The 27,060-nt window shown below is 43.7% G+C and overlaps 1 protein-coding gene across 2 annotated transcripts in view; it reads left to right on the forward strand.

The window, feature by feature from the left end:
- CEP76 (centrosomal protein 76) overlaps positions 1 to 27,060 on the forward strand; it is a 197,966-nt gene that overhangs the window by 95,156 nt on the left and 75,750 nt on the right. For both annotated transcript variants that reach the window (XM_069219933.1, XM_069219935.1), the window contains 4 exons: positions 5,379 to 5,564; positions 13,226 to 13,323; positions 17,433 to 17,561; positions 22,356 to 22,544. In XM_069219933.1, coding sequence (XP_069076034.1) covers positions 5,379 to 5,564; positions 13,226 to 13,323; positions 17,433 to 17,561; positions 22,356 to 22,544 — 602 coding nt within the window. The remainder of the gene's footprint in view (positions 1 to 5,378; positions 5,565 to 13,225; positions 13,324 to 17,432; positions 17,562 to 22,355; positions 22,545 to 27,060) is intronic.

Here is a 27,060-nt window from a genome sequence, read left to right on the forward strand (position 1 = left end):
AGACATATCAGAGGGTAGTGCTAAGCATATAAGACTCACACTCATGCTGTAAATGAGAGACACACTCACTAAAGAAATGCAACACCAATGTATAAAAATAACACATAGTTTTATGTAAACTTCGATACGAAGATCACCGGAATCAGGTGAGTACTTTTTGAGTTAAGAATTTGTATAGTTTTCAAAAGTAGGCAGTGCATTTTTCAGGAAGCTGCAGTACAGTCCTATGAGGGAAAGACCGCAATCCAGATAGAGTACAACGACTTACAGGACCAATGTCCTAGACTTAAGGGGCTTTTGGTGCAAGGTCCAAGGCCACAACAACAGGTCACCTTTGGGAGCTGTGGTATGTCCAGATGTACAGGTGTTACAGCATTGGGTGTCCCATTCAAGTCTATGGGTATCAGTCCAGTTACAAAGTCACTGCAGGGATGGACTGGAAGGGCACACAGGGGGCTCGACCCTTGAGGTCTGCAGGCATGTAGTGGCACGGTCTAGCCATTCTTCCTCAGGCTGTACGTTGCAGGTTTGTCTTCTGACATTGGGTCATGCACTGGATTTCCTCTTGGTTACAGGGAGGCCCGTAGAAACACTCTGCAGGCGTGGACTGTGGTTCCAGTCTGACTGAGTCAACTAGTGGTCTCAGGTTTCACGAAGTGGGAGACATGAGGGCCCCATGGGTTCTCTTCTGGGTCTGGGGTGGATGGGTGCAGAGGTGTCCTAAGGTGTTGGGTTTTGACTCTTGATCACTTAGCAGATGCCCTGGTGAAGTCCACAGTGAGTGACTTTTTTTGGAGGGCTTGAGGACCACATGGATACCGATGGCCCACTTCAACACAGGATGGGCAGCTCAGTTGCAGTAGTGATGTCTGGCGTCAGGTTTGTAGCTGTCCTGGTCCTCTCATGATTTTCTGGGGTGCCTGGACAAGCAGGGAAGCAACTCCTCTACTCCAAGGGTGTTCCTCCTGGAGATTTGCGGAACACTTGCAGCCCTCCTAGTTTCTTGGAGGCTTCAGCAGCAGGACAGGTCAGTTGCTCCGTGAGGGTCGGGTGCAGCAGGCAGGCTGGCAGGGTTGGCACCAAGTCGCCGTGCTCCTCGGTTCTCAAGTTCAGCAGGCGTCTTGTCCAGTTTTGCTTTTGTGTCCAGAGAAAATTTGAGGATCAGGGGGTTCCCTAAATAATTAATTTAGGGGGCATTAAGGAGAGTGAAGGGTAGTAGCCAATGGGCTGTCTCACCCTTGGGGTCCTACTCCCTCCCCTCCCCCTGATGATCACTTCCTGTGGGGAGTGGGCATCACCCTAACCAAAGTTCCTAAATTCCACCTCATGCAAGATGACAGAATTTCTAAAGTGTGTCCTCTTCAGGCTGGCACCCTAGGGGTGTTCCCAGTTTGAAAACGTGTCACACCATCTGCATAGATAATGTTCACACTTGTCCAGGTGCCAAATGGGCACTGAGGCAGGGGGGTTGACATCTTCCTCTGAGGAAGGCCAGTTCTACATATGAGAGGCGGTGGACATTGTTGAAGCTCCTGCCTTGGAACGCAGGTCATCCTGTGGGGGAAGGGTGGGCAACACCCCACTCCGGATGGGATTTTGTTTCTGACCCCTCGAGAGGAGAGGCTCTCCCTCTGGGAGGTCAGATACCCATCTGTTAGTGGCAGACTGGCCAGAACCGGTCAGTGAGCTCAACAGCAGTTGGTAGGTGTTTCAGGGGTCACCTCTAAGGTGCCCTCTGAGTGAAAGTATTAATAAATCCATCACTGGAATCAGTGAGGGTTTATTAATACGAGATGTTTGATACCAAACATCCCTAGGTTCAGAGAAGCCATCACGTAGCTGGGGAACTCATAGTGACCAGTGCCCAGCACATGTATTTAAAATGGCTTTCCTGTACAATTTATAAGGGTCTCCAGATTTTTTTGTGCACAATAATATCATGTCCTTATTGGAAGTTAAGGTTAAAGCAAAAGCATTTGCTTGTGCTTCAGCATTCCACAGTGTAACACAGCTGTTCTAGTCTATTTCCTTTGATCTAACACCATTGGTTTCTGCCAGGTTCAGCTTCTCGGCTAAATATATTACATGGTGTATTGAAAATTGACAGCTGCAACGGAAACCACCCCAAACTTAAACTCATGGAATCACAGATGGTCTTATGCAGCAGCAAGAGGCATCAGTGAGGAAATGCCTCTTTTGTATGGTCACCCCCAAGGTTCTGGACTGGTGCTGCTGGTTTTTCGACTCTTGGAGTACACTGAGGCCTGCAAATCAGACCTCGGTGCCTGTGCCCTTACCCTTAAACATATGCGTCAAGTTGGCTCATACCCAATTGGCTAAACTAACTTACCTAAGAATACATACAAGTACACTGTTCCAAATGAAAACAGCCTAATCCTACAGGAGCGAGAACCCTCAAGCATCACATTGGATGACAAGCTTCATCATCGGTGCCCATAAATTGTTGTTTGGAGAAGTTGTTTTCATTGTGTATTGGTCCTGATGAAGCGTCAATGGATCCAATTGGACCACTAGACGCGAAACATGTAGACCCACGATTTGAGGCCCCATAACAAATCTGGTCCTCTTGTGCTTTTGTAGAGAGTAAGTGAGCATTATTACTCACCTTTACGCTCCTTGTGATTTTAACCTTGGTCCCCTTCTTATGGTAGCTGATTAAATTGATGATGTATATCTAAGATGGGAACCAATTTTATATTTCTCTTTCTCTCCATATTGTTCGGGTATTTCGATCAAGGTAGTTCCCCTATACGACCTGGTTTTCTTTGCTATACTTAGAGCAATACAGTTAAGAGCCCCCTCCGGGGGAGCCAGTCAGGCATTGCAGCACCGGCCTGACTAGGAGCTTTCCCGAATATGAAGCTTGTCATCCAATGTGATGCTTGAGGGTTCTCGCTCCTGTAGGATTAGGCTTTTTTTTTTTGGAACAGTGTACTTGTACGTATTCTTAGGATTATTATTGGGAGATCGTACACTGGACCATTACTCTCCCAGTCCCTCCCCCCCTTTCTTACGTAGTAAACGAACTTACCTACAAGTCCTCGGTAAAAGGTACCTAGGGTATGTAAGAGAGTTACCCCACGGATTGAAGCACTGGCTATGGCTCCTTGGGTGGGATATGAGTAAAACAAGCCTCGCAGTCCACCATTTGAAGGCTGAAAAAGAAGTTTAAACTGCTAGTCAGACCTTGCCGTTTAAAGCAATGGCAAAGCCAGACTTCCCCCAGCATACACATGGGCCCTCCCATGGCAGGCCTATCAAGCCATAAGTCAGGGTCCAACATGTCTCACTGTCAGAACCTGTATTTGACACGTTCTGGTACTAAAAATGTGAAACTGTTGTTTTTACTGTGGAATGGTTTGGTCGCTCCGTTAGTGAGTACAGTTGCCTGCTAACCCCTGTCAGCTGTGCTAACTCTGGTATGGTGCACCCAAAGTGGGTCATCCAAGCTATTACAATAAGCCCAATTTGATTCTCAAGTCGAAATTAACGTAGCAAGTTGCAGTGTGCAACTTAAATAAAGTTGCCACTTTGTTGCCTTTAAGTTTCCTGTGCCCATACCAGTTGCAGGCGTGATCACACCACTGAGACAGTGTTCTGCCTTCCCGGGGAGACGTGCTAACAACTCTTAGAAAGCCTACAATGGGGGCCTGCTTGCGAAGGATGATTCACCTCCCTCCTGCAGAGAAGCTATTGGCCGCAACAGAGTAGCTTCAAAGGAGAAGCCGCCTTTGATGGGCAAATGGGTAACACTGGGGAAAGTGTCTTCTACATTGTTTAAGCAGTCAGGCTGGCAATAGGGATCGGAGAAAGGAAACCAGTTGCCAGATCGGTGTTCTAGGGGCATGTAGGCCCCTTGGTAGCCTCAGCTCTGGGTTAGGCTAGGGAATTCCACATGTTGGGAGAGGGGTCGTGCTATATTGGAAGTGGTCAGAATGGTGCATCCTGGGATGCTCGAATGCCACATTTTGCAGGATTTAGTCAGCAGGTGAAGGGAAGCTGCTATCCCATTGCCTACCAACCACATCCTGCACTGAGGGCATATTATGAACATAAGTAGGGCACCCCGACCTCGGATATCATCTGTACTGGAAGAAGGACTGAGGAAAGGCTGCACCATGTACCCAGCAAAGTTGCTGCACTGTTATGGACTGCACCTTGTGGCTAGCAAAAGAGAGGGGCTGTGCCTGCCATATCCTGCTCGAGAAGAAGTAGTCCTCAGAGCCCAACAAAAGCCAAGAGACTCCAAGTGCCAGCTGACTGGCCGCCTGTTTGCAACACAGGGGTACAACAGCTGAACCAAAGTCTTCAACCCACTGCCAACCGCTGCCATGCAGCATCAGGGACCATGACCCTATGGGCAGTTTTACCTGAGTTCACTGAGCCTGAGAGTGTCGTCGGAGTGCAGCTGGGACCTCCAGTTAATGACCTAGGAAGGATTGACCTGTGATAGTGATACCGTAGTCCAGTGGCAACTAGACTTCTGCCAGCACTGAGAGGACTTTGAGTGATGTTGATCCTATGACTAGAAACAGCTCACCCCTTTTGTGAACCGAGAGCAGTTGTAGCAAGACCCCTGTTGACCACATTGCATCTTTGAGCATCTTAAGCATCCTACATCAGGACCACTTCTATAGGAAAGTCCTGCAAAGGATAGAAGTGCCTGGAACTGACTGAAGACTACTTCACCTGCTGAGGTAGCTGTTTCTTAGGACCTTGCTGGTCCCCCTGTCTGGCTCCATACCGGAGTTGGTCTCCTAAAGTTGACTTCAAGTAACATTACGTGTAGCCTTAGTGAAAACGTTTTTAAGTGTCACATTCGTTGAATTTTCCAGTGCTTGTTTGCAGTTGCATGAAATGCTTTGATTTACTGTACTTTGTAAATTCTATAACTCTGGGTCCAGTGGATCTTCAATGTTGTAGTGTCTAAAAATTCATAAAAATACAGTATTTTTATAAATTTGTGTTGGATTTTTTTAGTGTTTTGTTGATTTTGTTTTCATTTGTTTTGGTGTTGTTTAAATGTTTTATACTTGTCCCTTTGTGTAAACCTTTCTGCTAAGAGCCACCGCTACCCAGGGTTGAGCTGAAAGTCTGACAAACAAAACCTAAAGGTCTTAAAGGGGTTGGTAAGTGTATTACACAGTGAGGTCTCACAACCACACCAAGTAATACACCCCATTTCCTCACAGCATTGATATTTTATAGTCTAATAACACAGAGGTTAGATTCTGCATCAACACCATATGGATTGTGGTTACTGCCCTTTACAACATATGATTAAGGTCCTGTAGTTTTGTATGATCTTCGCATTTGTATTGCTATCATGTAACTTGCATATATTTCCTCTTTGGTAGGTGATGGAAGTAAGATGGCAGATGCAACCACTATGTTGTCAATTTGTGATCCAGTGCATTTAGTTCTAATAAAAATGGACCCTTCTGGCGAGACAACATTGGTATCATCTCATTTCCTGGCATGGCGCTCTGTCCTTGGCTCAGAAAATGGAATTGCCACTACTGCTGTGGAACTTCTGGGTGTAGGTAAGTTGATGTCGCTACTGTAGTACACTGTGCTGAGGCTATTATGGAACATTGTCTTTTCTGTGCAGTCAGAAAACCTTTTTCAGAAATAAATTCATGTACCGGGGTCAGCGTGCTATTTTAGTTGCAAAAATAAGCATGTGGAAGAGAGTATGAAATAGCTTCATTGTTGACTATTGATGTTGACCCATATCCATGTTCAGTTGTCACAATGAAAACGTATTGTAGGAGTTTACAAACTAGGGTTATGAGTATAATGAAAAGGGATGTAGGTGGCTACCCATTAACAGAGGAGGCGTCCAGAAGATTGCTACTGGAGAAGGCAATACACAGACATATAAGGTGTTAGGTCACATGGGAGAGAAACATTGTTTTTGAAGGAACTTGGCTGTACTTTGATGTGAGCCAGTTGCCTTAAACTTAACTCTGACAAGATGGAAGTCCTGATTTTCGGTCTAAACACATCCATATGAAACCACAGCTGGTAGCCAGCCAAACCTGGACCTACACCAAGACCAACAGATCAGGCAACCTCTGCATCGTCCTCAACAGCAAACTCACCATGAATCAGCAGATCAGCGCAGTCGCCTCCACCTGCTTCCACACCCTCTGCATACTCAGACGGATGCTTCAGATGGATCCCGGTCAGCACCAGGAAGACAGTCACCCAGGCCCTAGTCCCCAGCTGCCTCAACTAAGGCAACACACTCTATTCTGGCATCTCCACCCAACTCCTCAAGAGGCTGCAGACCATACAGAACGCTGCCGCCAGACTCGTTCTGGACCTCCCCAAACGGACCCATGTCACCCCCCACTTCAGAAACCTCCACTGGCCACCCATCCAGAAGAGATGCCAGTTCAACAATCTTATGCATGCCTACAAGGCCCTTCATAATCAAGGACTGGCTTACATCAACCATGGTTCACCTTCCATGGACCACAATTCAAATTACATCAACCCACCAGACACCTGCACTCCTCCTCACTAGCCCTCACGCACACCCCCTGCATCTGCTGAAGCAGTGGCCATGCCTTCTCCTACATTGCTGCCAAGACCTGGAACCAGCTTCCCCTCCACCTTTAAACAGCACCCTCCCTCGCGTATTTCAGAAAGAAACACAAGACCTGGGTTTTCGACTGAGACATCGCATCCCAGCGTGCTGATACCCCCGGGTTGACAGTGCTGCGGTCTACAAATACTGATTGATTGATTAAAAACTATCAATACTTTCTGTCAACCTGCAATGTATTCTACAGAAAAGAGATGTAATCCCACTGCAGCATCCTCTCTTGCTCTGTCCCTTTCACTCAACGCTTTCTGAGCCCCCAGCCCTCTTTCTTATTCTTGCTGCTTTTGCTACTGTTTCAATACTTGTGCTCTCTTTTATTGCTTTCCACATTTGTGCTCTATTTTTCTTGTTTTTCCACACTACTGTTTTCTATTGTTTTTCCACACCTGCACTCTACCAACTTGTTTTTCCACACTTGTGCTTTACTTTTCTTCTTTTTTGACACTTGCACTCTATTTGCCTGTATTTCCGCACTTGTGACTTTCTTCTTTCTGCCTCTGTTGCTGCTTCTTTTCTCCTCTCTTGCCCCTTCTGGCCCTCACTGCGTTCCCACACATACCCACTTACCTCCTGCTTCATTTTCTTGCTTTTTCAGGTGTCTACTTCCAGCCCATTTTAGCCAAGCCCACTGCCCCCTGTAATCCTCCCCCTCCCAGGACCTATTTATTGGCGACCTGGAGTGCTGAAGGTGCATCAAAGGCAGGCCCATCAGCGCTTGTCTGCGCCTGGACTGTGTCCAGCACCATGACTCCTGGCCTGTTCAGCCCCAGACACTAAACAGCAGCTACCCTCCGCTCCCTCATCCCAGAACCCCCAACCGCCAACTGCTGCTGCACTAATCCACAAAGCATAGTAGGACCTTTTTCCTGCTTCCACTGCAGCTTTGTTTGCAGCATCCCTACTACACACACCCCCTGCACTCATACACCCACACTGCCATCCCACAACACGCCACGCTTGAGCCTCAGTAGACACGTGTATGCTCCTTAACACCCGCTCTCTCAGCAAAATCTCCGTGGAAACCTGGGATCTCCTCACCAACGGCACTCCAAACCTTCTCTACCTGACGGAAACTTGACTGAACCAATCGTCGTCTTCCGTCGCTGTGACCATACCAGTACTGTACAAAATCGTATGACAAGACTGTATTCACAAACCAGGAGGTGGAGTTGTAATTATGTACAAAAACACCAGCAAATGCTCCACAACCACAGAGTCTGACACCCCCTTCATGGAAAACATGCACTTCAGCCTTCAAACAAACAAACAAGAGCTTTAACCTGAAATGTACCCTTACATACAAACCACCAGGATCACAAGCAGACGAGAGCAACCTCATCTCAGACTTCATTGCTCCCCTCACTACTAACTCCAAGGAATTCATACTACTCATAATTAATTTTGTGTTCCATTGTCTCACTAGTGGTTTTTATGGCATCCATTCTTGAGTCCAGTTTAATCTCCCCACATTCCTCATGGCCCCGGTTGCTGTGCTGGACATCAGTTGTTAGAGTCTTCCCCTTGTTTGACACTGTGCCCGCTGCAGCAGTTTGATTAGCAGCTAGATCACCCATGTTGAATTTGCCTCTGATTACTTTGTTGCTTTTTGTTCTCTTCTACCTTTTTCATGAATTGCAATCCCTCTGGTGTGCACTCTAAGGTGGCATGGTCAATCTCTGTGCCGCATCCAGTGCTCTCCCCTCTCCACTGTGACGCCTGTTAATCAGTGCTCCTTGGTGCCAGGAGAACGGAACATTAGGAGAAGATGGACCGCAAGATCTCAACTAGTGCACACGTTTGCTGCACCCCACTTCCACAGATGACCGTGTTGCTTCAATAATTATTTTCTACCTCTGGTCCTCAGGCTGCATTACTGCTCTTCTCTGTCCCTGCTTCTACCTCCCTTGTAGTCTGAGAGGCTCCCTGCACCCTTTTACGACAATGCTTACTCTGGACTAGACTCTGTGCCTATAGATCTTTGGGGCACCACCAGACCTGCCACTTGTTGTGGCACCAAGGTGGGGGGGGTGGGGGAGTCCCCAGCTCCATTTTCGATGGCTGGTGAAGAGAAAAATTGTGCTTTCTTGCTTCATCTTGGTTACCACCTATAGATTTCTCTGATGCCCCTCTCGAGGCCTGGGTGCTCATCTGGCGTTCCCCCTGAGGCGTCCTCTCCTTTGTGGGAAAATTACTATCCTAGTTAGCTTTGGGTGGGCAGGAGTGGGAAGAAATTGCCTCAGTGTTTCTTCATTTCTCTCCACCCTTGCTCTCGTATTTGCAAGTTCCTCTCCTTTACCCTGCTTCCTGAGACACACCTCACTTTTACTGCATTGCACCATCTATACAACTGCTTTCCTGTTCGGGGTTCCAGAATCTGGGCACTCGTCGATAGGCTTGCCCAGTGCACCTCCACAGCCAGCAGCTCTGCAGGCTGTTCTCTCCTCTTTCTTCGCCACACACCACCACCGGACTGTAAGTGGGTGGCTGTGAAGGTGATCTCTTGCGCCCCCGGCATGCAGGCCTTCAGCTGCTTGTTGCGACCACACTATGGCTTTCTAAGCACAAAATCAGTAACCCAGACCACATTTTGGAGATTTTCCCCGATGTTGCTTGCAGACAACAGCCTGTCACGTGGGTGCTGTGTCTGGGACTTCTGTACTGGCATTTCTTGGTATTGAATCTTGACACCTGCTAAGTGTGCGGGCGCCCCACCTTGATAACGGTGTTTGTTCCTATGTATAATGTCCCAGAGGTCATTTAGAATGTGGAACACCGTGTTATTTAATCGATGAGGCTAGTGCCAGCCTCAGGAAGGCTTGGAAATTCTAGAAAAGACTAGTTTCAGTCTGCTTCGTTAAGACCTTGGAACACTGCTCTATTACTGCACACACAAAACGTATACAACTCATGATATATTGAAGGTCAAAATTGAGTACTGCTAGCCCCATGGCTGGTGTGCCGATACATATGAAACATCACTGCACACAACCTCCTGTCCATGAGTCTACTGACAGGTGTCGTAAAGTGACTGAGATTTGTTGTTTTTTCCCTTAGATATGAAAAATACGAAGTTCAAATTAGGTCAACATATTTTTCAACGCACATACCTGACCCCTAGCCAGTTCCTGTAATGGCAAGAACATTAATCTTTTACATATTTTCTGGGCATGTCCGACAAACTTCAATACAAGGAACTGATCATTCAAACAATTGGGGGAAAAAAGCAAATACTAAAATAAAACACCCCAATGGGCAACTTTCTGGGCTTTAGAACTTATACTAAGAAAAACAAGACCAAATGTAAATTTGGGAATCTGGCACCCATTCTGTCTAAGACATTTGGCCTGGATATGGAAGTCAAGTACTCCACCGACAATAGGGAAGTAGAAACCAGAACTAAAGAAATGGATAGCCACTGAGAACTCAGCCATAGCTAGCCAATAAAGGAAAAAAGGTCACCAGTTAGACCACTATACTATTGAACGGAGCGGGAAAAAATGATGACGGGCCAACCCAAACAGTGTGCCACCATAAACTCAGTACAGTGCATTCGTAGAAAAGAACAGATACAATAGCCCATTAGCTACCCTCTCACACCCCTCCATCCTACCTCAGCGGACAACCTAAATCTTCCCGCTCATAAATACGCATGGGGAAGCTGGCATCACACCCGCTAAAAACACTTTGTGCCTTATGAGAACTGAGAACAGATGGCAGTAATTTAAAGGCTTAAAATGTAAAATTGCTGTCTCCTGAGAGAAACTGTTTAATGTTTAGAACTAAGGGCCTGACTTTAATCTTGTCAAAGAGAATACTCTGTCAGAATCGTGACGGATATCCTGTCCGCCCTATTACGATTTCCATAGGATGTCATGGGATCGTAAAAAGGCAGTCGGGATTTCTGCCGCGTTTGTGACCGAATATTCCCCTCTGTTAGGATCTAAATCAGGCCCTTAGTGTTTGAGTGAAGATAATGTATCAGGACTTTAATCAGTAATTCTGATAAAAATGTTTAACCATGTGAAACGTACACGTTTCTAAACAATACATAAAAAAGGGTGGGAAAGACACCGTCAGAAGGGGAAAAAGTGAGAAAGAGAGCAGGAGGCGAACAAAGGAAGAAGTGAGCAGCATGCACCTTAGCATAGATGGCTCATGTCTTGTGGCTATCATGGGAATTGTATAGCTAGAAGAATAAACTGCAATTTGGGTCACAGTGTAGGAGGTATTTCTTTGAGAGCTAAATATTAAGAAATATGAATTTCCATGTTGGCGAGATGGTTTGCTGTTGTTCTTGCCTGTTGAGGATTGACATTGTTTTCATGGAGGCTTTAACTATTCGAAGTACAGTTTAGTTCCATTTTGTCCCAAGGCTTTTTTTCCCTCTGAATATGTTTTTTCTGATAAATGTTAATCCTGTCTAAATCACATCTGCTTTCATACACTGGAAAATTCTTATGTTTTACTTGGGTACATGTGCATAACTGTTAAATTTATAGGAGTGAACATTGTTGAAGAGGCTGCAGTGTTTCTGCAGAAGCATTATCTTACAACTGGAAATAAGACTTGCCTGTGAAAGTTCCAGGATTAATCTTGGGGACCTGCACCCTCTTTAAGAGAGTGTGTCACTAGTTGGACCTGCCAACCCGGCTACCACCCAGTCTTAAGATCCTCTTCGAAGTCTTAGTTACAGCAGGCACGCATAATCGCTAACCCATTTTTACATACATTTATTAGACTTTTCCATACAATACTAACTGAAGAGACAACATTTAAACATTGACATATCAATAATGACACTTATAGAAACTTTATCCACAAAGAACTTTGCAGGTACCTGGTAGGTTCTATATAGGTAGTTATAATGAAGGTATTTAAACTATGCATTCCTGTAGACTGTGTACATACTCCATCCACTTTCCTCCAGTGTCTGCAAAAGCATTCAGTGAATAGACACTGTGGTGTAAATGTGTTGCCAAGCCTTAAAACATCAATTAAAGATGCTTGCAGAACGAATTCTGAGATGCCATCATTGGCTTTATTGATTTGACAAAACTACTGCAGACCCCCATTTTGTATTTCAGTATCGTATGCTATCCTTACAAGGATCTGTTGAAGCTGAGATTTCCTTTGCTCATCACTGAGTGTGTGCTGCAAATATGGGAATCTCTTAGCTAACACTCAGATCTGTGGCTACTGGTCCGCTCCATATGAAATACTTGTCTCAATTGTCAAGTGAATTGTGTTAAAGAATATTTATGTTAAGCAGCTGTCTGTTCTTTCCATTAAGATCGTCAAATGAGTTTGTATCTGTTTTAAAGAAGTCAGGAGACCAAAGTATGAGGGATAAAGCAAAACACTGAAAAGGATTTATTTGTCCTCACAGCTACTTACAGAGATAATCTAATCTTCAACCCCAGGCAGTAAGGAGATTTGGAACATACACATTTATACTATTCCCTGCACACCATCAACGTGCATTCATTTTCAAACAAGTGCCATTTGCCATTGAGCCTGACAGATACACACCACTGCATACCTGTTGTCAGAGTTCTGGGATTCAGCTCTGCTATTACAGGAGACCTAACCTAGATTCCACCTCTTCCCAAAAGGTAGTCTAGCCTTCGCCCCAAGAAGCCTCAGCCAAGGAACACTGCACCTCCATTTGAATTGTTCTTAAGACTGAGGCTTACACCCAAGTCTAACACAAATGAGCATTATTTACATCTTTCAGATAAACTGCATTCACACATGATTAAACTATGTAGTAATGAAAATACTATTATGTGCATGAGTCTCCAGAACTCATGGCGTTTTCTAAAATGTGGTACCAAGTAACTGCTTAGGATCTATTACCTGGGGTGCACAGCTACCATGTTCCCCTGGGAGGATGTGGCACACAATCCTGTCATAAAATCCTGTACAGTGGAACATTACCTCAAAGGCATATTGTGCAGCAACCCTTTCATAATGTTAGAGACCTAGGAGTACTGTTTAAATCGGGTCGTAAGTAACTAGTCTATATTAATGACCTATATGTTTCCAGCCCTAATGGCGTGCCACTTCAATGTCCTCCTGCATTGTGGAGCCCTCTTAAAACCACCCTAAGTTTGTTGACTCAAGCTTTAGCCATGTGAGAGACTATAATTAGGTGGCACAATAGGCCAGTTTTCTTTAACCTACAACTGATTGCCATCTGTGTATTTGAGACAGATGTTGTTATCCTCTGGGATGTCTCTGTTGCATAATCATTTTGAAAGTGGAAAATGCTGGTGAGCCAGTACTATGGGTAAATAAATGCCACTCAAGTGTGGTAACTCCCTTCTCTCCAAATAAGTGGGACTCTTGTGATCTAACCAGTTCTTACATGATTCAGCTACAACCACTGTACGGTTTGCTGGCTCTAAGTATTCAGATATGAAAGATGACTTAAAGAGCATACCAAGCATTGCACTGCATGCACATTTTTTTAAAATTCAGCTACATTTTACAGCCCTGTCAAAAGGTGGCTAATTATTTAAGAGTTGGTATTGAACATGTTGAGAGTACTGAAATTAGTTCAGGTGAGTAACATTTGATGTTTTCTTGCAGGTTCGGAGTGCAAGGTTTCTGTTGGTGTCTTGAATATTAAACTTGAGCTGTACCCAAGATTAAACCAGACTTTGTCTCAAGAAATTGTCAATACCCAGGTAATTGCCCATGTGTGCTGCACCTTCACTTCTTTTTATTAATAAATGCCCAGGAAGTAATCAATTTTCAGAGTCAGATGGGATAGCATACCAGCTGTGTCTTCAGTAGCCTTTCTAGTTGTGGCACTTGAATATCACAGAAAGATTTTGAAGAACCCTGAACTCTCTGGTGCTGTTTAATTGGTCTTGTATGACAAATGTTTGCAGGCCTCGGGAGGATGTTACTAGGTTTGAGCTTGCATCACTGTTAGTTTCAGTTTTTTGACTTACTGAATTGTTATTATGGTTAGTTTATGATATTTTAGAACCATGCATTTTTTTAATATGCAAAAAATATGGAACTAATACATAGCCCCAGGTGTCCTAATTGCTGACAGGGGCATTGGAGATTACCAGTACACAGACGATACCTATATGTAACTGGTGTTTTGTGTGATGTGACCTTAACGTTTGTTTGGCTAGGTGCTGCCTTGGATGCATACAAGCTTGCATGTCCAACATATATCTGAAGGTGTCCATAGCCAGAGGGCAGCTTGTCCTCTTCACTAATGCCAGCAAGAAACAAAATACGTAACTGGCTCAATAAAATTAGTTTGAACAGGTTTGCATTGCAGCTCCTGGATTTTCTGGATTCAAATGCAAGTACTGGTTGAGTTTCGTCTTGATGGTTTCAGTAGATTAATGGTGGGTGTCTGTCAAGAGCAGTCGGACCCCATGGAGATTGCTCTTTGTGCCGCAGCCTGAACCATCAGTTGTCTCTGGGATTTCAACAAGATGGATCCAACCCTTCAACAACTCCACTGGCTTCCTCTGCAATGTCTCATCACCTTCAAGACCAACCGTTTTTAATCCATATGGAAAGTAAAGACCAAACCTCTTTGAACCTGACTACAAAATTGAATATGTTTTGAGCTGTTTGCAAAACACAGACCAGCAACATGGTTGGATTCAGAGCCAGAAAGTGTTCCAAAGTTATAGAACTCCATTCTAGGCCCAACCTGTTTGGCACCATCCCTCGTGTGGTCCAGGAAAATATCTTAAAACCTTGCTCTTTTAGCAGCTCTTTATTGCATTGTCTTTGACTGGTGAAATTCTCCATGGATATGTACAGTATTGTACCCCTGTTACAGCCTAGACCCCGGCCCTCCTCAAACCTTGCTTTCCCTTATATTTCCAGCACTCCCACCTTACCTGTCTCCTGCCACAGTATGTTGTCTTCCCACCCTCCTTCCAACCCTCTTTCACCCTTAACCCCTTGTCCTTGCACCCTCTTTTTCTGCCACCCTCCCTCCTCTGTCAATTCTGACACACTTTCCCTAATTCTTTTGTACAGAACTGTGTTGCGATGTGATTAGGCCTGTGTGATGTAAGTCCACACACATAGCAGATGGAGGCCATTAGACCCATTTATTCACTTCTATTTCTGCTAATTCCTAACATTACTTTCTTAGCTGTTGCTGTTGAGTATCAGAGGATAATTTTTTTGTCTCCATTTCCAGAAGACGTTTCCTGCCATTTGCCAGCTGTTTCCAGGAAAATGTTTTCTCCACTTCAACCTTCACCCTACTGATATTTGAAAATTGTGGGTGCCTCTGCCACATCATAGCAGGACTAAGTACTACTGTCTGCAGCTGACAAAGTCAGAAAGGTGTCCTATACCTTTCTTCACATGCTTTGTCCCCCCATAGGGTTCTCCATTTATCAGACTCTCGTGGATTGGCTTTGAACTTGGTGATAAGGGCTTTGCTTGAGGGTGTTGTAGTTGTTGATAGAGAAGGACATAGTGAAAGAGGCTGTAAGTCCTCTGAATCTGTCTTCTCTAAACGAATTGCTGAATCAGGTGAATGTTTTCTGTCTATATTTTCCAGACTTATATTACCTCCTTTGCATCAGATATGTGGTGCCTGACCGTTCTTACTCCAAACATATTGTTGAAGAACATAGATGAAGTTAGTTTAAAGGTTTGTTATAATATTGGGCTCAACTTGCATTAAGCTAGTGTGATTGTGATACTTTTAATCGCAAGCAAAAGATGAGAAAAGAACTGGTCTATGGCCATTGGATCACTGCCAAATTAAATGTAACCACAGACTGCATCTAAGTTCATGGAGATTAGATGAACAGTAAAGTACATGTTGTTCTTGCACCTTGACTATTTGGACACAATGGCTGCAGTTATTGCACTTCACTCCTGAGTCCCATCAGAAGGTCCTCAGCCTTACCATCTAATAACAAGGTTCTGTTTGCCACCTCAGAAGATAACCTTATTACTTGCATTACAACTTGCTTTTGGCACAAACCTACTTAGCATAAACCAAGCTTTTGGGCGGCTTACCGGGTCCCACGGTATAAAAGGAGCATCAATCACATTCACTGCTGGTATGTTCAGCCTATAAATCTAGAGAAAGGTAGATTTAGGATTGAGAATACTCCTGATGGTTATTAACTTGCACTTTGTTTTCTCCAATGGAGGTGAAGCAAAGATAGAGAAGAAATCTGACATAAATCAGGGAAGATCACCTGCGAGTGGGATTAGACATAATACAACGGTTAGCAGTTTTGCGATACCTGTGATAAAATGGCGAAAATATCTCTGGATTTTCTAAAGGCAAATCAGATATTGTTTCAGTCAGGTCCATATTCTAACTCCTGTGAAGTATCAGAAGTTACTAAGGTTCCTAGTGGGCAGCAAATACATGAAACACACAAAATCCTACAATTTGGTCTTTAGTCAACACCAAGAATGTTCTCCAAGTGTATGGCAGTAGTAGGTGCATGCCTTAGAAAACAGCCATTTTTCGTAGACCCCTAGGTAGATGACTGCTTAATCTAAGCTTCTACTCCACAGGAAGTTCTGCACCACTTCAGTTGATACAAACCATTCTTGCCCTCTGGACTTGCAAGTCAGTCACATGAAACCATCTGCAGTCCATGTTCAATCCATTCACTATCTAGGCACTGTGTTGAACACTCTGCATGACATGACATAATACCCAGGATCCTTGCTGTTCATTAAAATGAACAGACAAAACAACCACTGGCAAAGAATGATGGGATACTGGAAGACTGATTCCTTAAAGAAGCTCTTTATTCCCTAAAGAAGCTCTTAATTATGTGCGTCTCTTATGACGTTGTGCAGTGATCTTTTTTCGCCAGCTCTGGGACACCTCTTCGAGGTAGCTGTGTGCTTTAGAAATGTTTTGTAAAGAGGAAGTGTAAATTTTCTAGTCTACAGACCATCTACTTCACTGGATTTCTTTATTTATTATTATTATTATTATTATTATTATTATTATTATTTTTAAGAATATGAATGACATTTGGCAGAGTCTTTTTGGGAGCTGTATTTTTTTTATTCGATGCTCTGTCTTGTTAACATCGTGTCAGTTCACTGTTCACGGCTATAATGAGGATTGTTACTTGCATTCCACTTTCATATGTTTGAAATGTAGGTAGCTTGGGAGCCTCAGTTTTGAGACTGCATGATGTAAAACCGAATGAGTATTTTACTGGATGTGTATTTTTTAGCATCAAATTTCTCTCAAGTGAAGTACTCTGAACTGTTCATTGTGCTTGGCAGCCAACCATTTTCAAGCTCATTTCAAATAGCTATGACCTTTTTACTTCACGCTGCGGAAAAGATCCTTTTTTAACCTCTTTCAAAGTAATGCAAAGGGACTTTTAGTTTGTTTCCTTGGCATTGCTATATTTAAACTTCTAAGACACACTTTTCATTCATAATAAATGGTAAGTGAATAGCCAGTGAAATGTAACAGAAGGATTTTTGGACCAAGTACTGGAGGTACTAAAGGCAAATACATTTAAATTTCTTCAAAATGGCGATTTGCTGATTAGTAGACAAATTCTTAGCATGCAGCAGGATGGAGTTTATTTAAAAGAATTCTAATGCTGTTACTTTCTGTCCTTTGCTTCTTGGAATACGTTGTGTTTACTTTTTGACCTCGCTTTCTGACATTCAGTTTGGCAGTTTGTAAGAGTAAGATGTTCTGCAAAGTGTTGATTTCAATATTGCTCTGTATGTAAGCTTAACACCAGCATGTGAACTGCATCAATGAATCACTGACATTAATGGTTCGCTTTTCAACCAGCTCGCGTTGGAACACCAGAAGACTGCAGAAAAGGAACGTTTGTTTCTGGTGTATGCCAAGCAGTGGTGGAGGGAGTATCTGCAGATCAGACCGTCACACAGCACAAGGCTGGTAAAGATTTTTGCACAGGTATGGTGGGTACACCTTGGTTTAGAAACAATTTCTCAGTAATTCTAACTGCTGTTCTTTCAGCATAACAAACTCTTACTCACAGAATGTCAGAACTACTGTCTGTGGCCCAGTACCTGGACAACTTTTGGTCCAGCTGAAGTGGTGGTCTAACACATACTAGATAACCTCTTTGGTGGGCTGGTTCTAGATTTATGACCACTCACTGCCGAGTGTTTTTTCATGTTTAGAAATATTCCCATTATTAGAAAGACTTGGAGTAAGGACTTTTACTCATAGTAGCTACTCTCATGCAGCTCCGTCTACATATGTCATTTATGCATTGCTAAAAAGGAAAAATAGATAAGCTTGTTAAGCTGAGCGGTGAAGGAGTAAGTGACTTGTCTGCCCCCCTGGTGCTTAAGCGCATGCTTGCACACTTCCTTTTGAAAAATCTCTGGCATCTACTCCTGTATCGTCTGAAGGAAAAAGGATGCCCCATACGTATACAGAAGACTGGAATGGGCATGTTTGACAACGAGTGACTAAAGTAAGATGTGTGATTAACTTGGCTTATGTGTTTTTTCTCCATGGATCATCATGCATGCATTTGGTGTATGATGATGCCTGTGGTGATTATGCTGCTTTTCTGTTGTCAGCTATGTACAAATCAGTCACCCCACCACAGCATAATTGGGATAAATTTAGTGCAGATTTAATAATTCTTAAAGCTGAAAGAAAGTGCATAGGAGCCCAAATATATGTGGAGGTAGGAGGCAACCACCTCAGTTGCCAGTTAAATTGTTTAGTGTGTCCCATTTAGGAGCTTTAAAAAATCTGTTTACTTAGTAACTATCTCTTCTGCACCTTCTCAAACATTTGTAATGGCTCATTCTTTTCTCCATTTTCTATCACCAGTGTATCTTGCTTGCCATGAGTTTGATTTAATCGTCACATTTTTCTTATTAGGTACTCCCTATTGTGTTTCATGTTCATAGACTCAAGTGCATGTTTTTTCAATTTCAAATATTGTGCTTAGTATTGTTTTATTTGGTTTCTTACATGTTTTATATATATATTTTTTTTTTTCAGTTTGCACGAATATATTTAGTGTTTGTTTCAGAGCAATCCGATAGCTCGGTTTGCAGGCATGTTTGAATGTGTTGTAGCCAACTTATATTTTTCAAACAGTCTCGTTGATAGATGTAATACAAATAATCAGCTATCTTTCACATACGCTTTTGTAAGTGAAAGTGCATTAAGGCTCACATTCTAGTGATTGTTAATTCTGATAACATTCAGCAACCTGAAAGGAGTATTTAAACTTCATTTACATAGTTGTTAGACAGAAAGAAATCTTCACTTCCAGATAGCAGAGACCTGAGAGGAAGCACAGACCTTCTCCTTTGCGAAGGCCAAAGGCAGACGAATCAAGTTGCCAGATGGGCCTTATCAGCTTCTCCAGGAACACCATGACTATTAAACGGAGAAAGAGAGACACATAACCGCTGCCTTCATACGAAACAGTAACTCCATTTCTCTAAGGTGTGCGGGTGAAAGGCAAGGACATCTATAATCCCACACAGGCTACTTTTGGTACTAAGGTTAGCTTAGTTAGAGACAAGGAGGCAGGATTGGAGAAGAGATGGATAGAAATTCGATATCACTGTTACTATGGTGCGATTTTTCCTAATATTCTGTTTATTCGTTAATATTGTTGCCACTATATTATTAGTTTTTAAAGGTTTAAATGAACAGCTAAAACATTGTTCGCACTAGGATAGAATTTTGATTTTAATAATAATATAAAGATATATTCTCAGTGTGTTTATTCATGGTGAAAGGAGGTTTGGAACCAACTAACAACAAGTATTCCTGTGAGTCTCACAGGGCTGATCGTTGCCCAATATGCATCTTCAGCATGTAATCCACAGGGGTTTGTTCGTTACAGTCCACAGGCTTCTCTCTCGTTTTAGCATGCAGACTTAGGGCCTGATTTAAAGTTTGGCGGACGGGTTACTCCGTCACAAACGTGATGGGTATCCCATCCGCTGTATTACAATTTCCATTGGAAAGATTGGAATCGTAATTCTGCACATGGGATATCCATCATGTTTGTGACGGAGTAACCCGCCCCGCCAAACTCTAATTCAGGCCCTACATCTGCACTACCAAATGGGCTCGCGATCCCAAAGCTCAGGCCGTATTCCGAATAAGATTCAGAAAACAAAACAGATTTTCTAAATTATTTGATGATTTCAGACTTTGTTTTTTGACAAAGGCAGTCTGTATCTTGTGCCTTCTCCTCTACAGTCTGTTGTGTCTCTCTCAAGACAAGATTCTCAGTAGTGCCTTATGGAAGTTGGAAAATGTATGGGCCTTTGAAGCTGCTAGCTTGGCTATGAAAGCCATGGTTTCTTTCCCGAAAGCAATGTGTAGCCCATAATTAGCCTCTCAAGTCAAAAATAATTTGCCCTCTCAGAAATTCTGGCGTGTTGCCCCAACCTCCATTCAACAGTACAAATTCTTTGGTGAATCTGCATATGTATTGAAAGAGGTCTTGCTCTGTAACTTTGAAGGACTGCTTGTAGCCCTCATCAGCATTATCAGAGATGCGCTATTTTAGGGCTGTTAAAATTTGTGCAGGCATTTCGGCTTTGTAGCTATGTGGTACTTCTACCCTTAAAAGCTGTTGAAAAGTATGACTTACTCTTAGTGGATTAAGGGGAATGGGTAGGATTCAACAATAAATCTTCTGATGACCACTTGAAAATAAGTCTCAGGTCGCCAATGTTGATTACAAATATGTTTGGGTCTGATCTGTGACCTCAGTGGCAATTATGCTACTGATGTTGTATAAGTGGCTTTCGTATACAAACCAAGCCTTACCTGTCTTGACCGATAACCCTCTCGAAGTCAGGCTGTGGATCATTGCTGCCAAATTCCTCTCCATAAAAACTATAAATTGTGATACATGGGTTATTTTGTACTGTTATTTTAAAGCTAGGCAGCAGAACATTTGTCCCCTAGTTCAAGGACTACTTGTTAATAATGAAACTTGTACTATGAGCAGTGAGGAATATACTTGTATTTAAAAAAAATTGCAAGACAAATATTACTTTCATGAAATAATTGCTGACCCAAAAAGTTAAATTGTGATAAAGATTTGAATTTACAATGTTAATTTTTGTCCTTGGTGCTGTGATTGTCACAAGTGATATTGACTATTATAATACATGTTAGTTGTCACAAGCATATAGAATATAAAAAGCAACACAGTTATCTGTACAAAATGGAGTCCAACTAATGAACACTAAAAGAACCATCACAGTAGGTTAAGCATAGTTAACTCAAGATTGTGAGCAAAGTTTCAGCCATTAGCAACATTGCAGGTTTGTGAGATCTTGTATATTAAATATTGACCACAGGGATTCCCCTTGCGTGCTCATCAGACACTTTTTTTTGGGCACTGGTACTATCTATCAAATTCCTAGTAGCCATTAACTCTAACAAAGCTTAGGCTCTTATGGAGTGACTACGCTTCTTTAGAGACCACTTATGAGTTTATTTTAGGGGCAGTTAGAGGTGGGCTAACATCTTTGTTCTGAAAAGAATCCAGGAAAAGGGCAGATGAACTTGAGTATGGCAGCATTTCTGACTCTCCTAGGCAGTGTTTCCATAGGTATTCCCAGGTTATTGATGCCCCCTGGGTTATAGCACTATTGGTTCATTGGGAAAGAGTGTAGCTTGCACCAACTCAGTGGCCATCTCTTCCCTGCTTCCGGTCTGAGATCCTAGTCACTTTTCGCTGTCAGAGAGGTTGATGGGACCTCCATTCTTCTCTCTGTCTGCCTCCCTGCACATGGTTTCTACATCTACAACTCTGGCAGCTCCAGGTGGATGACCTTTAAGCAGCTTTTTTGCCAGGACTGTAACTGTGTTTCACCTTATTGAGGATTTAATTCTTCCAGTATTTCACTGAGATCTTGCATTCCTTGGCTGAGGAGATTCAAAGTCAACTGGTGATTGAGGAGTCAAGGCTTCTTAGGCTTTGTGTTGACAAAGCCAGCATTGGTGGTGTCTCTTCCAAAGACAGCCTTGTTCTGATGTCTTTATGCCAGGGATGTGTGCTGAGCCTTATGATTTATGTGGTCGTTACTCATTGAGTTCGCCAGCAAGAAAATATGCAGCTTCTTCTCTGGTCAGGCATTTGCAGACTCCCCTTTCAAACTCTGTGGCTGTGTGATCAGGTTCCAAAACCTGTTCAGAAAAGAAAATAAAAGAAATATGCACAGCAGAATAACAGACAGAGTCATGGTAATTCTGGTAACCTTAGTTCTAGCACCCCTTCTTCACAACACTTTCCCTGCTCTCCTCTAAGCAAACATATGTGCATTTACAACCTTGCCTTGTCAGGGAGACTCTTTAGGTACTGGGGGAAAGTTGGTAATGTATAGGCAGCAGAGTGGCTATGTCGAGACATCTAAAAAAGACACCCAAGCTGAAGAGTTCCTCAGCATGAGTGCCTTTCTTTGGGTGTTTTTTGCTGTGAGTCACTCTGACAACTGTGGGTGACTGACTGCATTACACAAAAAAAAGTTTTTCTGGTCCTGTGTAATAGTGCAGGGAATATCCAGGCCCTTGTAAAGGAGGCTGAGCAAGTGCTAGAAGGACTGGAATAAACATTAAGGTAAGTTTTTCTGATTTCTAGTCTATTTGTAGACCTTCTACTTGAAAGTCTGTTGCTTATCGAATCACTGAGATTTGTCTTATCTCCAGTGCTCATCATACACCTTTTGTATTCATCTTTTTCAGGATGAGAACTGGGTAAACAGGCCTGTATGTTCATTTGTCAGGCCCATGCGAGCAGGGCGTCTGTTGGACACTCCTAGACAAGCTGCACGCTTTGTTAATGTCATCGGCTATGAAAGAGCCCCTGTTGTTGGAGGAGGTGGCAAACAGGAACAGTGGTGCACACTACTTGCCTTCTTGTGCACCAATAAGGTACTAAGACCATAGTATTGATTGGGACCGCAACTTTTTTTTCTTTGAGTAAAATTATTCCATTTATTTTTTTTCGGAGTGTGAGCAGAACTTTATAGCACACCCTACAAACTGTATTGACACTAGTTGTTCTTCCTACAACGGATAAAATATGACAATTTCAAGATAAGCTTTTGAAGCTGCTTTAAGCTGAATTGTGGAAGTTATGTCTTAATTTTAAGTGTACATTTGTTCCAAACATTTGCACCCAAAGACAAAAAAGAACAACCTGTTACATTTTAGAAAGGAAGAGGGAAAGGTCAGCTGATCTAAGATAATAAGCAGCAATATGTTGTAAGCTTTGCAGTGAGACTACTGTGTTAAAATTTGATTTCATTTTTATCATTGAATACTTTTGATGCCTAAATAATTAGAATCTTGCCTTTTGCAAATACTCAGCTTTTTTCCTTGAGGTCTAATTATAGTGCATTTACATACAGTATACCGGATTTTATAGCTAAACTCACAACAATTTTTTATTCTTTTAAGAATGTAACGATCATTGAAGTTTGTAATTTAATTTATACTGATCTTGGAGTCTTAGACTCTCAATATATGATTATCAGGGCTTGTAGGAACCTGTCCTGGTGTGTGGTGGGTACCTGAAGTACTTACACCTAGTTCCCTATTAGTGTAGTGTAGGCAGTGTCTAGCAGCCAGGCTCTCTAGAGGTAGCTGTGGATGAGCAGCCAAGGCTTATCTAGGAGACATGCAAGACTCATGCAATACCACTGCAGTCATACATCACTTAGACACGTGAAAGAAAACACAATGGCCATCATTACGACTTTGGTGGTCTTTTATAAAGACCGCTGAAGCAGCGAGCGATAGAAGACCGCTAGTACTGGCGGTCTTCTGACCGGCATATTATGACTATTGAAGAATTTCCTCCACAGTTTGGGTGGAAATCCATCAGCAGTTGTGCTGGTGGTCAGCAGTGCAGAAGTGGTTCCACAGCTGTCACTGCCACATCAAAAGGACTCTGCCTAATGTATTATGAGCAGTAATACGGCATGGCAGTGTCCTGATGGCGGGGCGCTGCCGGTGGTGGAAGCGCCGGGCCCTAATCTCTGGCGGACTACCTCCTCGCCGGACAAGGTAAGTCAAGTGTCTGACAGGGGAGTAGGGTGGGGGGTGTTGTCTGTGAGTGGGTGTATGTCTGCATGTGTGAATGTAAGTGTGTATGCGTGTGTGATTGTTGAAGTGAGTGAGTGAGTGTTGGTATGTGTGTGTGAATGCGTGTCTGTTGGTGCGAGTGAATGGGTGTATGTATGCGTGTTGGTGAATGAGTGCATGTATGCGTGTTGGTGAAAGAATGTATGTATGCGTGTCGGTGAGTAAGTGCATGTAACCGTGTTGGTGAATGAGTGTATGTATGCTTGTTGGTGAATGCGTGTATGTAAGTGTTGGTGAATGCATGTATGTGGGGTGTGTGTGTATGCGGGAAGGGTGGGGCGGGAGAGGAGGGTGCTGTCATGTAAGGGTGATTGGGGGGGGTACTGTAATCGATTGGGGAGTCATCTGCCGGTGGCAGGAGAGCAATTTCCTGTTGCTGGCAGCCTTTCCGCCAAGATTTTCGTGGAGGTGCTAGTGCCGCGAAAACCCAGGCGGAAAGGTGACTCGTAATACCGCTGGCGATCTTCATAGGACATCGGTCCGGAGGTGCCGTCCTCTGGCCCAGCTGTTCTACTGCTCTGGCAGTACCAGCAGACGTGGCAGTTTGGCCTCTGCCAAACTGCCACACTCATAATGTGGCCGTGTTCACCGCCAGCCTGTCAGCTGTAAAACCACCACAATGGCAGGGTCGTAATGAGGGCCTCTGTGTTAAAAAAATAAATAAAGGTACTTTATTTTAGTCACACAATTACCAAACAGTACTAGAGAGGCAACCCTCCAATAGGAGGTAAGTAACATACTTGATATGTACACTAGTAATCGGTAATAGGCATAGAATGTGACAGAAAACAGTGCAAATGCAAATAGGCAATAGTGACCTTAAGGGGAGCCCAAACCATATACTAAAAAAATGGAATGCAAATGCAGGACCCCCACCTAGGTAAGTGGGGTGTGTGGAGGGGAGCTGAGGATACTAGGAAACCCCAAAGGTAAGTACCACAGTGCCCCCAGCGACCAGGAAGAAAGGAGTAAGTTACTGGATTTTCCCCAAACCACCGAAAAGGAAGAAAAAGAAGAATATGCAACACCCAGACAAAAGTGCAAGAAATCAGCAGTGGATTCCTGAAGAGGAAGACCTGTGGAACAAGGGGATTAAGTCCAGAAGTCACAGAAGCTTCCAGTGGGGGCAGGAGCCACTACCCACCCAACTGTGGATGCAGGAGTTGGTCGACGGTAGGACGCAGATGGTCAGGAATGCAGCCCTGGAACAGATGAAGAGATCCTGGAAGATGACGTTGATGTCCCACGCAGATGGATGATTGCAGTTGGTTAGTGCCGAGGAAAAGCCAACAACAAGCCTTGGCAAAGGCAGAAGTCGCAGTGAAGCAAAAGTGGAGCTGCCGGGGACCAGCAAGGTCCAGGAGGACTCAACCCACGGGGGGAGTTCTAGGGGGACCCTCAGCAAGGCAGAGAGTCCACAGAAGAAGAGGCAGCCCCCACAGGAGACTCACTGAAAGAGGAACCAGGAGTCGTAGAGGAGCCCACGCAGCACAACTGGAGAAGGGTCCCACTCCGCAGGAGAAAAACAAAGAGGGCCGTGCATCGCAGGAAGGAGAGCTGGGGCTACACGGAGCCTGAAGATCCATGGAGGAGATGCCAACAAGCCCTGGTAGTTGCAAGAGACGTGGTGCACGGGGTACTGTCCTGCGTTGTAAGGCAAGGGCTTACCTCAACCAAAGTTGGACAGCCGGCAGCGAGGACTAACAGGACTACTCCGGACCATCACCCGTGATGCAGCATCCACACAGCTCAGGATGAGAGGAGATCCTTGCAGCCGGTCGTCGTTGCAGTTGGTGCCTGTGGATGCAGGGGAGTGACTCCTTCATTCCAAAGGAGATTCCTTCTTCCTTCTCGTGCAGACTGAAGACTTGCCGCCCTCAAAGGATGCACGCCAGTTGCATTTTTGACAACTTTGTAGTAAGTAATGGTAACCTTTCATAGATTACTTCCTCCACAGCCTACAGGACAACTATGCCTGTCCCGCTCATAGTACCTACCTTACCTACTTTGCCTCTACCATCATCATCTATGCCTCCAGTGGACACATGCCCCAGAGTTGTCAAACAACCAATGACTCCACCAACTCCTAAGGACAGGGGGGACGAAAACTCATTGTATGCTGTGTATTCTGATTTTGATGAAGAAAGTGAACTCTGCAAGAAGCTGACAGAAACAATTAGGAATGGGTTGATTGCATCATACCCAAGGATTCCTAATTTGAAAGGGTGTTGCTTGAGGGAAAGAATGGCACTCAAGGACTATGAGGTAAGTATGAATCCTAGCATATATTAACACACGGTGCACTCTTAGAGGACCACACCCCTGATCCCCAACTGTGTGGCAAGCCACACAAACAGTAATTAGAAAACAGATAAGAGGCACTCGTCAGAGTAAACACTTGTATACCAATGAGGCCAAAGAAATATATCAGTTGAAGTCACTACAATCATCCTTCAAGCGAAAAACACCATGCTATGTGTCTTTAGAATGGTGTAAGATACAAAATTGATTGAAGAGGCGAAACAGTTTCCAATATGCTTCCAAAACTCTTGAACTTTAATGTTGATGTCCAAATTCAATCCAATCAGTTACTCAGCAATACTGCCATGAATCATAATCTTTATATTTCTTTGCTCCAATCAGACCCCACAGCCAACACGTGTTTCGTCCCTGGGAAAAGGACGATTGTAGTGACTTCAACAGATATATTTCTTTGGACTCATTGGTATACAAGTCTTTTCTCTGACGAGTGCCTCTTATCTATCATACCCAAGGAGGTTAACAAATGGCCCATCCTACCATATTCACCTCTGGATAGTATAGACTAATTTCATGCTCTTATGGACAGAGTTGCTAAAAAGTTAAAACTTCAAATGCTTTGGTGGAGTAGGAATGTCTTATCTATGACTTTAAAGCTCATTTACTCAAAGCTGTAAGATTCATACCCTTACTGGACTTTTCTGGTCAGAAAGCTTAAAATAGTTGAGGACGTGGCTAAGTTTGTCGCGTGGTACCACATAGATAAAGAGTATAGGGCCCCGGATTCAACCCCTGCCTGCCTTATGGACTATCTGATGTCATAACATCAGCAGCTCAGTGTAGATCAGAGAGCCTGATCACACCATCATAAGTGCCCTAGGACAGAGACAACCAGAGGACAGATAATCTGGGTTGTATGGCTGCAAAATGCTTTAGCATTATTAGGCAGTTAAGTTTGCCAGATGTGGCATGACATCTTGCACCTCTCCTTGACCTCGTTCCGGAAGGTAAGAAAGAAATTGTGAAGGCAATTGTCAAGAAG

Source organism: Pleurodeles waltl, chromosome 2_2, assembly GCF_031143425.1.
Source record: "Pleurodeles waltl isolate 20211129_DDA chromosome 2_2, aPleWal1.hap1.20221129, whole genome shotgun sequence".
In the NCBI taxonomy this organism is placed as follows: Eukaryota; Metazoa; Chordata; class Amphibia; order Caudata; family Salamandridae; genus Pleurodeles; species Pleurodeles waltl.